Source organism: Geotrypetes seraphini, chromosome 8, assembly GCF_902459505.1.
Source record: "Geotrypetes seraphini chromosome 8, aGeoSer1.1, whole genome shotgun sequence".
Classification (NCBI taxonomy): domain Eukaryota; kingdom Metazoa; phylum Chordata; class Amphibia; order Gymnophiona; family Dermophiidae; genus Geotrypetes; species Geotrypetes seraphini.
In genome coordinates, this window is record NC_047091.1 from 90,808,132 (window position 1) to 90,826,486 (window position 18,355).

Sequence of the window (18,355 nt, forward strand, 5' to 3'; positions counted from 1 at the left end):
GATCTTGCTGCTCCTTCCAGGGGGATCCGATCTTGCTGCTTTTTCCAGGGGGACCCGATTTTGCTGTTTCTGCAACTGGGCCAATCTTGCTGCCTCTGTCAGGGGGACCTGGTCTTGCTGTTTCTGCAACTGAGCCAATCTTGCTGCCTCTGCCAGGGGGACCTGGTCTTGCTGTTTCTGCAACTGAGCCAATCTTGCTTACTCTGCCAGGGGGACCTGGTCTTGCTGTTTCTGCCACATGGGTCTGATCTTGTTCCTGCACAGCCCTTACGCCACCTATATTAGCCTTGTGTCCAGCGGAAAATAAAAGCAAGAGGAAAGCTGTTAGCAATAAGCTCTTTCTTAACTTCAATTGTAGCTCTAAGCATGAAAGCAGTACACGTGTGGTTGATCTTGCTGCTATGTTTGGGATGCCTAAATCGACTGTGTACAATTTTGAAAAATAAAGAAACTATCAAAGCAGCTAATGTGGCCAAAGGGCTACACTGACCTCTAGGAGATCAAAAAGCATGAAAGAGATGGAAAAACTGCTGTCTATTTGGATTAATGAAAGACAGCTTGCTGGTGATGTGATTTCAGAGACAATCATTTGTGAGAAAGCTAAAGTTCTTCACGAAGATCTAGTGAAAGGCCTGCCTGATACTACTGATGAAAAGGATGAGTTTAAAGCCAGTAGAGGGTGGTTCAAGAACTTTAAGAAAAGGACTGGATCCATAGTGTTGTTATGCATGGGGAGGCAGCCAATTCTTATCTTGAAGCAGCTGAAGAGTTTGTAAAGGAGTTTGTGATCAGTGAGGGCTATGTTTCGAACCAAGTGTTCAATTGTGACGAAACTGGCCTCTTTTGGAAAAAGATGCCCAGGCGAACATACATCTCAAAGGAAGAAAAGTCTGTATCCGTCTATAAACCAATGAAAGACCGCCTTACTCTTTTGGTGTGTTGTAATGCTAGTGGGGACTGCAAGATCAAACCTCTCCTTGTATACCATTCAGAAAACCCATAGGTCTTTAAGAAGAATAACATCATTAAGAGCAAACTTAATGTTATGTGGAGATTGAATGTGAAAGCATGGGTTACCAGGCAGTTCTTCACTGAGTGGATACACGAGGAGTTTGCTCCTCGTGTAAAGGCTTATCTGCAGGAGAAAAACCTCCCGATCAAGGTTCTCCTTGTCCTCGACAATGCTCCTGCACATCCACCAGGACTGGAGGATAATTTGGTGGGCAAATATAGCTTCATCAAGATCAAATTTTTACCCCCCAATACCACTCCTCTTATACAGCCAGGTGATCTCAAACTTCAAAAAATTGTACACCAAGGCTTTGTTCCAGAGATGTTTTGAAGTTACAAATGAAACGAACTGACTCTGCGAGAGTTCTGGAAGGATCACTACAATATCCTCCATTGCCTAAGAATCATTGAGAAAGCATGGAGGGAAGTGTCTTTGAGAACATTGGTCTCTACCTGGAAAAACCTCTGGCCAGAATGTGTTGCTGAAAGGAACATTGAAGGATTTGAAGAACCACTTGTTGTTCCTGACATCGTATCTCTGGGCAAGTCCATGGGTTTGGAAGTCAGCGAAGAGGATGTCAACGAATTAGTTTATGATCACAAGACAGAGTTGACAACGGAAGAGCTTCAGCACCTCAACCAGCAGCAGCAGAAAGAAGTAGCCCAAGAAATTTCTTCAGAATAGGAAGACGGAAACGCAGGTACCATACCCACAGCTGAAATCAAGGATCTGCTCAACATGTGATCAAAAACACAGGCAGTCATAGAGAAGTGGCACCCCGATAAAGCCCTTGTTAACAGGTGTGTTAACTTATTCAATGATAATATCATTGAACATTTTAGAAAAGTTCAAAAAGGTCATCATCAAGCCACTTTGGAATGTTGGTTCACAAAAGACACCACCAGAATACAGACACCAGAATCACCTGATGCCAACACAGAAGGTGATTCCCAAGCCCTCTACAAGTGGTACCTTGGCAAAGAGCCTAACAAAGAGCAGAATAGAGATACCTGAACCACCTGATGCCAACACAGAAGGTGATCCCAAGCTCTCTACAAGTGGTACCTTGGCAAAGAGCCTAACAAGGAGCAGAATACTGACACCAGAACTACCTGATGCCAACACAGAAGGTGATCCCAAGCCCTCTACAAGTGATACCTTGGCAAAGAGCCTAACAAAGAGCAGAATAGAGATACCTGAACCACCTGATGCCAACACAGAAGGTGATCCCAAGCCCTCTACAAGTGGTACCTTGGCAAAGAGCCTAACAAGGAGCAGAATACTGACACCAGAACTACCTGATGCCAACACAGAAGGTGATCCCAAGCCCTCTACAAGTGGTACTTTGTCAAAGAGCCTAAAAAGGAGCATAATACTGACACCAGAACCACCTGATCCACCTGATGCCAACACAGAAGGTGATCCCAAGCCCTCTACAAGTGGTACTTTGTCAAAGAGCCTAAAAAGGAGCAGAATGAAGACACCTGCCTGGTAACACATGTTTTCACATTCTATATCCACCTGAACCACCAGAGGCTAATCTGGAAAGTGACTTGCCTTCCTAACAATAATCTACCTCATGTTCCAGGTTCCACATCATGATTGGTAATCATTGGTTACTTTAAATTACTGTACTGAACATTACTCTACTGTACTGTATTACAGTATCATTGGTTAATACAGTATCTAAGAGTGTTATGAATAAAACATTACAAAACAAGCTAGACTTATTTCACAGAGGCTTCGGTGTTGGCGGTCTTGTCCACTGTTTCTTATTGTTTTAAATGCTACAGCGCTGAAACTAGGTGATGGCCAATGTTTCATGATAAGATAATCATTTCTTCAGGGCTCTGGAATTGCGAGAACAGTAGTTGTCCTGCGTTCAGTTCTCTAGTTTCAGCGCTGTAGTGTCTAAAACAATAAGAAACAGCAGACAAAACTGGCAATACAGAAGCCTTTGAAAAATAAGCCCAGCTTGCTTGCTTTTCTTTCTTTTTACAGACTGGTTTCTTTACATTACTGTACTGAAAATTACTGTACTGTATTATCATTGGTTAATATCCAAGAGTGTTATGAATAAAAAATTACAAAACAAAACTAGTGTGTTTACTGTTAAATTTATTTGAAAATGTGAGTTTGTGGGACCAAGGAAGAGATTAATGCAGTTTCTATTGTTTTCAATGGGAAAAAATTGTCTTGGAACTCGAATGTTTCAGAACTCAAACTGAGTTCCGGAACGGATTAAGTTCAGATTCTGAGGTACCACTGGGGCAGGCTGAGAGACATGGGGAGATGCTGGATTTCCGGGGAGGGAGAGATACTGAACTGCAGGTGGAGGGAGAGTGGAAGACAGAAAATGTATCATTCAGGAAGGAAAAAAGCCTGCTTTGCTATTGCCAGTTTTAAGGGTCTGCCAGCCAGGTTATTTAAAAAACTTAAAAATCTGGCCCATTGGCAATCCTAGTCCAAATGACCAAGTTAGATCTGCATGCTGTTTCCTCTAAGTTCCAAAAGGAATGATAGGGTACCACCTGGTTTTAGTTTTGCTGGGAATAGAAGGTGGCATTTTTATAAAGAGGCAGAGAATGTATTTTCTCTAAGGCCTATCACAAATAGTTCTCCTTGTACCTCACCACTTTTCCAGAGTATCTTGAACCAAGGAAACCAAGAAATACTCCTAGTATAATGGAACCAGCAGAATAATATGCTAACTCATGATTGTAGCAATTTTTGCACAGTGGTTTTAATTCTGCTATTATTTTTTTAGTACTCTGAAAAAGAAGATAAATATGAAGAAGAAATCAAACTCCTTTCTGATAAACTGAAAGAGGTGAGATCTTATGCATTTCTCATTTAGCTCTTGTTCTCTAATGGGGAATGTTTTCAAACTGTCAGCAAATGTTCAGAACTTGTGCCTAATTTTAAAGGCACAATGCACCTATGGGAGCTTTCAAAGGGACACAGTGCACACAAAGTACACGTGGGCGTTACAGCTGTTCGTTTTTGTGCGTGCAGGTGAAATTTCTACAGAAAACATGATTTGAAAATACACATACATCGTTATTTCAGTCCTTTCCAAAATATAACCCTGGGAATGCCTCCCTTAAGTTGTAAAACAGTATATTTACTTTCTACTATGTTGTGTTTTTTAGTTGTTTGTTGTTGGGTTTTTTTTTGGGGGGGGTTAAAGTTTTTAACTGGCATTATATCCAGGTTAAGAAGTTTGTAAATGCCTTTTGGAAATTGATCTTTTAAATGTTCCTGAATGAAAGCCCAGTTTCTTCTTAAATTAAAAGTCTAGATAAAATAATTTGGGGTTGAAAATCCAGCTTTTCTTATTACTAGAAACTTGAAATGTGAGCAAAACGTAGGCTAGTAGTGGGTTTTCTGAGTGTTAAAAAGAACCAGCATGAACAGCGAGGAAATTCCTTTTGTGTTCAGATATGAAATTACTGCCGTTTCTAAACTAAACTAAACTAAACCTTAAGTTTATATACTGCATCATCTCCACGGGAGTGGAGCTCGACACGGTTTACAAAGCTAAAAATATAGGAAGAGAGAGGAGAAAGATTTACAAGGGGGTATATAAAGAGGGGATGGAACAGAGGAAGAGATGTTATATGTTAGAGAAAAGCCAGGTTTTCAGTTGTTTTCGGAATAGTTGGAGGGAGCCCAGGTTCCGCAGCGGGATAGTGAGATCTTTCCAAAGGCCCGTGATTTTGGAGAGGAGGGATCTTCCCAATTTTCCTGCGTGGAGGATGCCGTGTAGAGAGGGGAAGGATAGTTTATGTCTGTGGGCTGATCTGGTGGTAGCAGACGTCAGGGCAAGGAAGTATAGGGGGATTAGGGGCGGAAGGATGCCGTGAATGATCTTGAACGCCAGGCAGGAGCATTTGAAATGAATTCTGGAAAGTACTGGGAGCCAGTGAAGATTGGTAAGTAGTGGGGAGACGTGATCAAATTTGCGTTTAGCAAAAATCAGTTTGGCTGCAGTATTCTGGATAAGCTGGAGTCTGCGAAGACTTTTTTTTGTTAGGCATAAATAAATGGCATTACAGTAATCGAGTTTGGATAGGATAATGGATTGTACAAGGACGGTGAAATGTTTTTGGTGAAAATAGGATCTAACTCTCCTCAGCATGTGGAGGCTGAAAAAGCATGATTTTGCCAGGAAATTCAGGTGATCGCTGAAGGAGAGGGAGATCTGGGAGTAGTTATGGGTTTCTATTTTGATCCTGTTTGTTTAAATAACACTATATACTGCAGTTTATGAATATACATTCCAAGTAGTTCACAGTGAAAACATAAACATATGAAAATGACAAAATATCTAATCCATCATCCCCCCCCTCATAGGAGAAAAAGCCTCTAGCACACCAAGAAGTAGCAAGAGAACATGGCAATGGCTCCTAACTAAGAAAGAACAAAGCATTTAATTTCTGTATGAAAAGATACACAAGTCATTCTACAAAGAAGAGGCAAACTGTTTTAAGCTTCTAGCACTGTGGTTGGAAAAGCATAACTTTATATTGATCCACTTGTTTAAGATCTAAATGTAATACGTCAAGTCATCTGTCTAGTTGATAACAACATCCTCTTTCCACCAAATACTATGGGTGATGACCATGCACAGACTTTTATCAAAATTCTAATCTACAACTTTAGACTGCAGTTTATCTTGGACTGAGGAATCCAAGCTCCTTTAACTGCAGACAGGAACTTCTCAACCCCAGTCTAAATTTATAAAAAGCAATTTCTCACTATCCAATAAATCTGGAGCTGGAATTATATCTCTCAACCCATAACTACTCCCAGATCTCCAATGCATCATTACTGGGAATAACCTCTGTTTTAGTCACTAGTTTAAAAGACAGTTAAGGCCAGTTGTCTTCCCAAAGGCCAAAAGCTCAATTATTTGGATTATTAATACTCGGAAAACAGTCTCAAGCATGAGACAGTTGCAAATAGGGCCAGTGTTTAGACATTCTGGGGCAAGGGCAGAAGTTGGGGAGTGGAGCTGCAAAGTCCACCAGCAAGTTGTTTCTCCTTCAGCTTCAGGCAAGCTTGGGGGCACAGAGTAATTGCTCTGGTTGTAGGCTCTGCTTACCCTCCTCACCAAACCTGATTTCAAAGATAAATAGCAAAATGGATGAAGCTTGACAACTGCAGATTTATAGTATAAATCAGTGATTCCCAACCCTGTCCTGGAGGAACACCAGGCCAATCGGGTTTTCAGGCTAGCCCTAATGAATATGCATGAGAGAGATTTGCATATGATGGAAGTGATAGGCATGCAAATTTGCTTCATGCATATTCATTAGGGCTAGCCTGAAAACCCAATTGGCCTGGTGTTCCTCTAGGACAGGGTTGGGAACCACTGGTCTAAATCACGAAAATAATTATGGATGAAGTGAAACTAAAGGTGTAGCTCTAGATTCAGAGGATGACAAAGCTGGAAAGTCAGAATTTTGTTGAGAGAAGGCAGAGTATGCAGGCATGTGCACAATACAATCCCCACCAACAGTATAGAAGAGAGTTGGGGGGGTTTGGTTTTTTTTTCCCAAAGGCTTTAACCTAGTTAAAATGGTAGTGCTCTCCAGACTTGGCTTAAAAATAAGTGAGGTTTCCAAAGCCTGTGTGCTTTTGACTGCATGCACCTTTGATTTTTAGACTTTACATACCTCCTTCCTTTCCTTCACTGCCCACATGGTCACAAATTATTTGGCATTTGTATTGCATATACTTTGAAGAACATTAATGCAAAGTGCCTGTTTCACCAACAAAGAAGTATAAAAAATTGAGTTTTGGATTTAAATACCTGGTGTGGTCTAACTTCTTGAAGGAGCTAGATGATTGTCTGGTGTGTGTTTACTGTGGGCCCCACTGCTTGGTTCTGGTCCCAAATATTTTTGTGTGCCCCGTTTGCCAGCATCCAGGAAGGGTTAAGGCAACCACTTATACCCTATGGTTACTTAAGACTGGATTATTTGAAAGATGCTTAATAGCAGATTGGAAAAACTATGAGGAAAAGCAGGGAATGAGGAAGCAAATGAGATGGGGAAATTGCTTTTGAAAAGAATTAGGGAATGAACAGTGATGTCATTATTCATATCTGGTTGCTGCATTAATAAAGTAGATTATATCTCCTTTTCTTTATGCCCACTATTGAGCTACTTTGTTTTGGATAGGGCCACTAATGGCTGAATATCCCACTATTCACATGAATTGTGGCCTTGCCCTGTGGAATGTCCTGGCCCATCCTTATACAGATAAACTTTGGATGGGCATTGGACAGACAAATCTCAACTTTATAATTATGCTGGCATTAAATTTTATAGGCATTTTTGCAGTTAGCATTAGGTACTCTCTGTATGAGTTTGAATATTGTGTGTTTGTTCTAGTGGGGTAAGGCCTACGAGGTGACAGGGTCATGGGAGGCCAGACAACTGGCAGCCAGGGAGTGGGAGAAGGATTGGGAATAGGGTTTCAGGGGCCTTGAACCACAATAGGGGAGCACACAGCTGAAGTTTTACCTAGGGCAGTGGTCTTTAATGCAAAGTCCATAGGCAATGGAGGCCCATGGGGAACTCTTTAGCGGCACCTACTGTTATTCTGGGAGGGGGGGTTGTGTCTCTGCTCCCACTCTACTTGGGTCCAGGGATTTATCCTACCTTGTGCCCCCCCCATCCCCGGTCCTGTAAATTTGATACACACTTCATCGAAGATTAAGGCAGACTGTCATTAGGCAGCCCAGGGGGCCTTCTCTCACCTTCTCAGACAGCAACGTCCTGTTACCACACAGGCAGGACTAGGGAAAGGAAGGCTTCAGGACTGTCTGCTGTCAGCCTACATTAATCTCCAAGGAAGATCGCATGTTTATAGCACCTGGGGTAGGTAGGAGAAACTGCCAGACCTGTGGGAGAAGAGGCACAAGAGTGAAATGCTAGCTCGGATCCTTGCTCTGGGGAGGGGGGGATAGTGGAAAGAGAGAGATATGCTTGGGGAAAGGGGGATGGGAAGCAGAGAGAGAGAGATGCTTGGGGAAGGGGGATATAGAGGAGGGAGATGCTTGTTATATGTTATAAACAGGGTAAGTCATGATTTCACTGCAAACCTTGTATTTTCAGGAGGGTTTTTGTATTTTCTTAAAAAAAAAAAATCTTACATATTAATCGTGATTAATTGCTAATGGAACAGCACAATTAATTGCAATTAAAATATTTAATCTTCCTGCAGCTCTTATTGCATCTGCTACCATAACTGTGTGTTCAGTTTATATGTATGCAACCTGTTTTGCAGGCTGAAACTCGTGCTGAGTTTGCAGAAAGAACAGTGGGCAAACTGGAAAAGACAATTGATGATCTGGAAGGTATGGAATTTTAGAACTAGTTGTCAAATCTTATTAACATCCATCAGCTTTGAATTGATACACATGCACCTTTTTTTTTTTTTTTAATTAAACCATAAGTTGAAGTTTGAATACAACATTATATAGCATTTTAGGCTTTACTAGAGTTTGTACCAAAAATAGGTCAGCACAAAAAACTTCTGTAAGTCATTTTCTGATATAATTTCATATGCATTTGAAATATTAATCATTACTCTGGAATAGTAATATTTATGGAGAGATTAGATTTTATCTGTTAATCTTCTTTAGTCCCTCCAGACTAGTCTAGATATATGTATGGGTTTATGTATTCTACCAGCAGATGGAGACTTAAAAGTGATCCTATAAATATCCTGTGCAGCCCATAGCCAGCCAGAATTTTCATAGATATACCTTCTCCAGAGGAAGGAACCAGACCACTGTAACCTCCAAACTATGGGATATTTGGCAATAGATAAACAATAACTGGAATACCAAGTAGGGCCCAACTCTAGATAGAACACTATCTGTACCTTGAACAGAAACTTCAGCTCATCTGTTTCTTCATCACGCAATTGACTGATTTGATGGGGTCTACTCTGGTGTGGTCTGGTCTGGAGGCACTAAAGAAAAAAATAAGATAGCAAATGAATATCTAATTTTTCTTTCCTTAGCATCTATCCAGACCAGTCTAGATGCATTGAATGTATTAAACAGTTTTGCATGTGTGTAGGAAGACATCCCCGCAGTCAATATACTGGCCCCAAATACCACATCTTTTTGCTCCTGAACACCCAGTCTTTTCACTTGGTTGACACTGCACTCCTTCGTGGTCACCCTATAAAATCTGGAGGAGGAATGATGAAATGTTTCCTGTCTCCTAGTTGGAGTTTTTGGCACTCCAGGGACCTCCTGTCCCTTGCAGCTACATTGAAACAATGACTGCTTTAACCCATTAGGCCAAATTTTAACTTTTGAGTCCTTTGCTTGTGCTCTTGGTGAAGGAGAGTACACATTTGAAATCGCTGACGGAGGAAATATAGTTATGATGCCTTGGTGCTGGCCCTGAAGCAGCGGACGGGTATAGAGTCCGCGAAATGCTGGCCGCGTCGGCATTTTTAGAAAGCAGCACGGCACTGTTAGAGATAAATATAGAGGCATTTCTCAATCAAGTACTGCCCAAGATAAGTGACCTCTTTTTTTTGTCACCTTTTCAATATACCGGATAAGTGCAAATGCTGAAATGAAAAACATGCAAATAAGCAAATATTTATGGTTTAAAATGAAGTTTAAATTAAATTAAAGAAAAATGGTTTACATTTAAGAAAAATAGAATAATAAAGTTCAAATAAGCCAGTATGAGCTTTATAGTTAAAAGTTCCCTGGCCGATGACTAGAGCAACTAGGAGCAAGACTACGCTGACTTTTCGGTTGTGATTGGGCAGCTGTGCGTAGGCTCCAATTCTGAGGCCTGTGTAATTTGTTACACTTCTCCGGTGGAGTAGTGTGGTATACATTTTTTGTATCTTTCTTGGTCAAGCCAGAAACTCTTCAATTGACCCTCACAATAGCCACCAGAAAAATAGTCTTCAGTGTCATCTCCTTCAAGGATGCCTACTTCAAGGGTTTGAAGGGTGACTCTACCAAGACTGAAAAGACCAGCTTCAAATCCCAGTGGGGCACTACCAGACACCTAGGAGGTTTCAACTTGGCACCTCGAAAGCCAAGGCATATCTAAGCAAGGGCACACAGTTAATTATTTTACAGTTCGACATTTCAGCAGCATTCAATGCCTTGGGCCACTCGCTTATACTGTACAAACTCAGTGAGATAGGCATAAGAGGCACGGTACTGAAGTGGTTCACAGAATTCCTCTCCACCAGAACCTATGAGGTGAGAAAGGATGACAGATCACAAACATGGAAGGCTACCTGTGGTGTCCCACAAAGCTCGTCATTGTAGGATGACAGATCACAAACATGGAAGGCTACCTGTGGTGTCCCACAAAGCTCGTCATTGTCCTCCTGTCTGTTCAATATACCTGAGTGCCCTAGGCAGGAAATTCACAGACCCCTTAACCCATGTGCTCTCCTACATCTTTACATTGACCTTTGTTAAAAAAAAATACCTTCACTGAAACCACAACGCACATAGGACTACTAGTCAATGATCTCTTTGTATGGGCTACAACGAACTTACTAAAACTGAACAAACTAAAAGACCAAAGTCCTATGGTTCAGAAATTATAGCACCTTAACTTACACAGACCTGATACTGACAACTAGTGAAACGCTTAAACTGAAACAGTCTTCAAAGGTCCTAGGTGTGATCCTCAACTCAGATCTCATCCGCACTGACCAAATAAACTCATTGGTCAGGAAAGTTTTCTTCAGGCTCAGACATTTGAGAGCAATCGAACCACTCCTGGGCCAATCCAATTTTAGAACATTCAATCAGGCGGTCCTCCTCCCCTACCTAGACTACTGCAACTCCTTATATGCAGGCATTGCAGAATATGATTGCAAAAGATTATAACTGCTCCAGAACACAGCAGCAAGACTGATTTTCCAAAAGGGCAAATATGAAAACGTCTCTCCACTCCTGAAGGAGTTACACTGGCTCCCTGTGAAGAGAAGAATACATAACAAGACATCTTGCATGGTACACAAAGCCATCTACAGGGAGAACTCCACAGGACTTGTCGCAAGGGAAGGTGTTGCTGATCTAGACACTATGCCTTTATGCCAATGAAGTAGACCACCTTCTAGAACACAGTAAGATGGAAACTACATTGCTGAAGTATCCTTTTTCTTGATCCTGCCCTCTCAGGAGTCAAACCATAAGACAGTATAGAGCTGGATCCTGTATCTTCACTAGTACTCTACTCTGGAGCCCCTTCCATTACTGGCAACCAGAGCAGATTGTTCACTGCCACCACATTAGATTTCCATTTCAAAATAGCCTTGTCTAGAGCTATTGGGGCCACTGGCTTTCTGTGGGCAGAAATACATACGACTAGACTGGTTTGGGCCACAGCTGCACCAGTGCATCTATATCCCTTCTGAACAACCTGTTCTTCTGAGTCGGAAGCACCTTGGAAGCTTCACATTGAACGCTATAGCTATGAGGTCAGTTACTGGCATACTCCAATATTGCAGAATACTTCCAAAGGCCTCCTGCACTAAACTCTACTTTTTTGGATCTAGAAAGTTTCTGGTTAAGTAAATTGCTTGCACATTTTGAATCCATGCTAGCTATAGGTCCTATAGAAGACCTTTCTGCTCACACCATCATTTGCTTTGCTTCTGCTGCCACCTGCTGACTCTGTGGCTCCCTGAGGGTTTACATAAGCCACTGCTGTTGCATTGTCCTGCACCAATGGCAAAAATGCCTGCAGGGCTAACCAGAATCCCTTGTTGCTAGTTTGTTGTTCAACCATGTAGCTTTCAATTTTAACCAATGGCCCTGTGCTACTTGTCCTAAGCAGTGTGCACCCCAGCCCTCCAGATTGCTCTTTGTGGTCACCTCTATCTATTCTGGAGTCTCGAAACTTGCTCTATTTTCTCCAGATTACTAATGTCCAGCCCCTACTAAAGGCTGTCCCCTCGCCTTCCTTGGAAAAGAAGCCTCCTCTCCATATCCTTTGACTGAGGAGGTGACCACTGAGCCAATAGCACCTGCTGCAGGGGCACATGTGTGATATCTCCCAATATACTGCTACCAGCGTCCCTTCCATTAGTCCCAAGCCTTGAAGGTAATTCCAGGGCCAAGGCTTCTATTTGCTAAGAAGATCTTGGATCTGCATTCTCAGTTTTATTTGTACCTCTGTCAGGAATACTCAGATATTTCAACACCTGTGATGGTTGGAACTTGTTTTTGGTTAAGTTGACCACTTAAGCCAACTTCTCCAGGAACTGAACAGATTGTAACTCCTGGTTGATCAGAGTGAAGCCTTTCTACAAAAGCAATCACCTAGATAGAGGTGGGCTAAATTAGAGAATGACACAGGGAAAAAAATTTATCACCGTTCCCGCCCTGTCCCCATGAGCTCATCCTCATCTCTGCCCCGTCCCCCAAGAGCTCAGTTCCCATCCCTGCCCTGTCCCTGCAAGCTCAGTCCCCGTCCCGCAAACTGTCATATCCCACCTGCACAAGCCTCGAATAGTTATGATTTTATACTGAACTTATTTTATTAAAGTATAAAAGGAGACTATTCTGTACAATTGTCATTTTATAAACACAAATAATACAGGGCAAGGATCAACAAAACCCCTGTCTCCCCTCCCTTTCACAAATATCTCCTCCACTATTGTGAAAACTGAACAAACCAAATTACTACAGAATGCTGTAGAAAAATCAAGCTAATAGAATACTTCAGTCACATATGGCAGGAATAATGTTAGGGGAGAGCAACTAGGGCAACTGCTCCCAGGTCAGAGAGAGAGCCCTAAGCCAGCTGGAAGCTAAAAAAGCACAGCCTGGGCTTTGCAGTTCCCATTTATGTGTAATACCAGCTCTAGCAGGATACATATTTCAAATCTGAAATATTCTAATATAAATTTTTTTTTTTTTCTCTTTTGTTGTCTGGTAATTTTATTCTTCAAATCACATTGGTCTCAGGCTTTGGTTTTAGGTTCCTTCTGTCTTCATCGTGGCATGGCTGGTTCCTGGAGGTAAAATAGGCCCAAGAGGAGCTGGGGAGGAGATGCCGAGTCTGACACGGGCGCAGTTTTTTACCACAGGAGTAAGACTTTTCACTGCTTCCACAGAGCGGTGAAAGGTCTTGTCCCCATTCCTGCAGGGCGGTGAAAGGTCTTGTTCCCCACCCATTCCTGCGGTAAACCAGTTGCAAATGTCCCTATTACTGCAGATTTACTGCAGTGACCACGGTTTACCACGGTAAACGGTTCCTGTGTCATTCTCTAGGTTAAATCCTCCCCTTGCGTAATACTGTGCTATGACCACTAGGACCTCCAGAAAAGGACCATAGTGCTGTCACCAGGCCAAAACTGGTAGCGCTGTCCCAAAATCATGAAGTAAAGAAATTTCTGATGCTCAGGCCATATGGGAATATGGAGGTTTATCTTCATCAGATCTAAGAACATGAGAAACTTCTCCACTTTTCCATAACTAGCTAGAGAGTTTTCATAAGAGAACTAGATGTCTTTACAGATCTATTCACCCTCCAAAAAGGGCTGGAACATGCTTTCTTTCCTTCCTTCCTTTTTTGGCATGAGAAAATACTTGGAATACCTGCCTGTTTCTTGCTCTCCTGCAAGGACCAGCACTGTTGTTCAGAGCTGCAACAATCTCTACATGGTGTTTGGCAAGCACGGGCTGCCTGCCTGCACAGGTGTTACACCCCACGGGCTTGAGGCTGATCTCTAGCTCAATCTGGCCTACCCTGACCAGATTTGTATTGCACAGGACAGCACATCTAACATCCGTTTAGAGACTGAGAAATACCAGCTAGAGTCTGCAGGCAGCACAGGATACTTATTGGATCACTTTCAAGTTCTGGTAGATGCATAAATTCATGTCTGGTCTGGTCTGGTGGTATACTTAGAAAACTTAGAAGATATCAAGTTCTTTCACAAGTAACTTAGATTGTATTCATGTTCAATCATGAAAATATTTTTAACAATAAAACAAAACAAGCATGTTTATCTAGAAAAGGACTTTTAGCTAAAGTACATACCAATATCTGAGTGGTAGATGACAAAACAGAGTATGAAAACATGGTGGGTTAGCTTGAAGGAAGACAGAAGCCTAATCGTGTTCATCCCTCTTCAGATGCCAATCTGGCAGTATCCTAGCTATGACTGAGGAAAAGGCAAAAGAGAAAATACTCTTTCCCTTCCATTTTCCCAGGACAATTGCCCTGGCCAGTGTTGTCTACTAGAGAATGACATGGGGCCAAATTTTTCTCTGTCCCCACCGGAACTCATTATCCCGTCCCAGCGAGTTCTTTTCCTGTCCCTGCCCCATTCCTGCAAGCTCTGTTCTCATCTGCACAAGCCTCAAACATTTTAAAATCATAAGTGTTTCGAGGCTTGTGCAGTTAAGGTAGAGCTTATAGGAATTGTCGCTGTTCCTGTCCATGCCTTATTCTGTAAGCTCTACCTTAACTGCACAAGCCTCGAACACTTATGATTTTAAAATGTTTGAGGCTTGTGCAGTTAAGGTAGAGCTTACAGGAATAGGGCAGGGACAGGAACAGCGACAAAACTCATGGGAATGGGATAGGGAAATTGAGTTCCTGTAGGGATGGGGACAAATTTGTCCCCATGTCATTCCCATTGTCCAACTAGAGTCCTTTTGAAGGCTACCAGCTGTTTGGATTTTCAGGATATCCGTAATGAATATGTGTATGAATATGCAGCTTTCTCATATGGATAACTACCTCTATTGTATGTAAATGTATCTCATGCATATTAGAGAAGTCTTGAAAACTGATGGTCAGTGAATAGCCTAAGAAACTCTGGTGATGACCAAGAGCCATAGAATGATAAACTAATTAGCACAGGGGCTGTTGGCACTTTATAGACTAGGATATGCTTTAGCGTAAGCTTTTGAGGACAAAGTCCACATGATCAGATACAGAACAAGTGGACTCTTGACCCTGAAAGCAAGAAGTTTGAATCTAAAGTGTCAACAGCCTCTGGTTTCTGCTAGTGTGACACAGCTACACCTCTAAGTTTTGGTTTTTTTTTCACCAAATATTGATAGTCTTTTTCTTTCACAATGAAAAACATTTCTTTTTTTTTTTTCTTGTTTCATGACTTCCTTCCAAACTTTTGCTTTCTGCTGCTCAACTCCTTTCCAACTGCTGCTGTCTCTGCTGTACACCACTTCCTGTGGATTCCTGCTGCACTTCCTACTGAACCTTGCCTGGGGCCTTTTGATATGTAGATGAGTTGTACGCTCAGAAGCTGAAGTACAAAGCTATCAGTGAGGAGCTGGACCATGCTCTGAATGACATGACCTCCTTGTGAACAAGCTTTGCCCTTTTGCCTCCTAGAATGCTTCATTGTTTCTTGCTGAAATTCTGCCTTGTTCTCCCTGGATTAGTTCTTTCAGTCTGAGTGGGTGCTAATGTCTGTCAACTGTTATACTGATTCTTCTTTTCACTTCTGCTTTTTTAATTTTTTTTGTTCTTCTGTTGCCTCTGTAAAGATGATATTTCAATAAAATATATATATCTCAATCTTGTAAGTCTCTGTCTTTTCTGAGGTAGTGATATTACTTTTTAATAAGCTTTTTTAAATTAACTGTTTTAGGGTCCTTTTTAATAAGTTGTATACTAATGGATTTAGCACACACTAAATACTAAAGAGCTTATTTTATACCTGTGGGCTTCTTTGCATTTAGCGCATGCTAATCACGTTAGTGCACCTTAGTAAAATCATTTCAGTTAGCAGATATAAAACAAAATTTAAATAAAAATCAAGATCTCCTTAGCTAAACTGGAGTACTATAGAATGGTGGTCATTGCACAATAATATATGAAGTCTGAATATAATGCAAACAAACTTGGAATTATTAAAAAATGGGATGCGGCTGCAGTGAAATGTGTCTTTTTATTTAAAAATATGAACATATAACTAACAAAACAGAGACCTAAGATTGACTTGGAGAGAGCTAAAAAGCCAACAAACTATAGATTTGAGGAATCTTAGTGGTGTTGCTTTCATTTTGGCAAAATTTCCAGCATTTCCTTTAGCATGTCAATAATGCAGTGAGTAAAAATGTTTTGAGTACCTGATTTGTAACACATTCTGAGCTCCTTTGGGAAGATGGGCTAAAAAAAAATTCAAATACTGTAAATAAATAGACAAATTATGTGCTGCTTTGGACCTCAAAGTATAAACATAGATGAAACAAAGCAAGTCAAGTAATTTCAGCCTGCTCTGAAATATTTTGTTTTATGTTTACAATGTACAAAAACCCAGAGCCACAGACACTAGAAGGGCAATTTTGTAGCCCCAGATTTTGTGTTCCTAAAGTTCTAATCTACAATTTGTGAGTTGTTCTATGCCTAAGCAGGTTCAAGGCAACGTACAATTCAAAAGAAGGAGATGAAAGAGAGAGGGAAGTGGAGAAGGAGAGAAGTTTTCTGAATGGGTATTAAAGGGATTCATGGTACAATTTACATTGGAAGTAAGATCTTTGAATTTCTGGGTGAGGGCAGTGTTTATACCGGCATATGGTGAGTTACAGTAGTCTAGTTGAGACAGAATTAACTTCTGTGTCAGTATTGTGAAAGACTGTGGAAGAAGAGTCTGATCAGTTGGAGTTGTCTCATGCTGTAGAAGGCTTTTCTTTATATGTTGGAGATCTGGGGTTCATAGGAGAGAGTTGAATCTAGTATGACACAGAGTATCTTGGAGGTTTCTTTGATTTCTAGTATGGTCCCTGATGGCAGGGTGATGGCTGTGGGGAATGTTTGTAGGGAACTATGAAACCACAGTGCTTTCGTTTTTGTTGTGTTCAGTTTGAGCTTTTTGAGTGTGGCCCATCTTTGTATCTTCTAAGTTGTTGGTGAGTCTCTGCGGGATGTCTTTGGAGTTGTTATATTGGGATGAGGAGGAGTATGTCATCGGTGTATGATAGTAGGCTTTCGTTGTAGCTGAAAGTAATGATGCCAAGGGAGCTCATAAATAGGTTGTAGAGTATAGGAGAGAGGTGGGAACCTTGGGGGATGCCACAGAATATGTATACTTGTTAGGAAAGTTTACTGTCACTATAGTGTACCTGCTGACACTTGCACCTAATTTTCCACTGGTCCTTTTTGGACAACACAGATTTGATAATGTGTGTGGTGATTCCAACTGAAACCACCGTTTAATTCTGTGAACATGAACTTGTACAGCTTCTCCCCCTCCTCTTCCATTTACCTGGTTACTTGTGAAGATGAGACATTTCTTGCTGGCCATGTTGCTTTTGGAGATGCAGACTCCTCTCACTAGCGACAATTAGTTAATAATTTTCCTCAAACTTTCATGTCAAATCTACCTTTAATTTCCAGTTCCCAAATGGGAACCCACTAAGTACAATCTTCTAGTGTGACTCGTGCACATTTTTTTTTCTTTTTTCACAAGTATCACTTATCACAATTTTTAAAAAATATTTTTGCAGGCAATGCTAGTTCACAAAGCAGCTTTGTGCAGCAGCAGAAGACGGAAAACAATGAGGAATTTGTGTGAGGCACACATTAGGGGAGTCATCCCTTGATGAGCTCTTTGGATTTAGTTTGTAGAATAGCCAAAAAAGTTTTTAACATTTACTCTAGCACTTGGCAGTTCTACTGCCTTTGTAATTTTGTTTTTTTGGGGGGTGGGGGTTGTGTGTGTAGGTCCCCATCCCCCACCCAACTGGGTACCTTTGAGGTTTGACTCTGCAACCTTGTGCCATCAAACCAGGGGCCTCAATCTTGTTACTGAGATAGAAGGAAAAATCCAGTGGATTTAATGTTGTTCAAAATCCTCTACCAGTTAATCCATATGGTGTCATAGCTGCTAATACAAGGGCCACATGATCAGCTCTTGAACTGGTGGGGAGGGATGATGGTGAAAGGGTTTTAATTATAAATTTAAGGAAATCCGGCCGCCAGTACTGTGAAGCACTTCTTAACATCGGGACAGGTAGTCCCGCAGCTTACCGCTCCAACCAGCTGAGAGGGTCCTTCCAGGATCTTTCAATTAATATCTAGCCGTGGAGAGAACCTGCCGCCAGTGCTGTGAAGCACTTCTCAACATCGGAACAGGCAGTCCCGCAGCTTACCGCTCCAGCCAGCTGAGAGGGTCCTTCCAGGATCTTTCAATTAGCATCTAGCCGTGGAACGCGGCCCGTGGTCGCGAGCCTTGGGTCATGAGCCGAAGGGGCGTGGCCAAAGGGGCTTGCCCCTTTTGAGCCCCTTCAGTGCCCAAGAGGAGCAGGGAGTATCGAATTTTACCAATATGGGCAAGAGGAAGGCC

The 18,355-nt window shown here is 41.7% G+C and overlaps 1 protein-coding gene across 4 annotated transcripts in view; it reads left to right on the forward strand.

Annotated features, from left to right (window-relative positions):
• Nucleotides 1–18,355, forward strand: part of LOC117365110 (tropomyosin alpha-1 chain) — a 175,562-nt gene that overhangs the window by 153,936 nt on the left and 3,271 nt on the right. For 2 of the 4 annotated variants that reach the window (XM_033955078.1, XM_033955080.1), the window contains 3 exons: nt 3,780–3,842; nt 8,312–8,381; nt 15,291–15,585. In XM_033955078.1, the coding sequence (XP_033810969.1) occupies nt 3,780–3,842; nt 8,312–8,381; nt 15,291–15,373 (216 nt within the window). In that variant the 3' untranslated portion in view covers nt 15,374–15,585. Of the gene's footprint in view, nt 1–3,779; nt 3,843–8,311; nt 8,382–15,290; nt 15,586–18,355 lie in introns of those variants that run through there. The other 2 variants (XM_033955079.1, XM_033955081.1) reach the window with 1 other exon arrangement.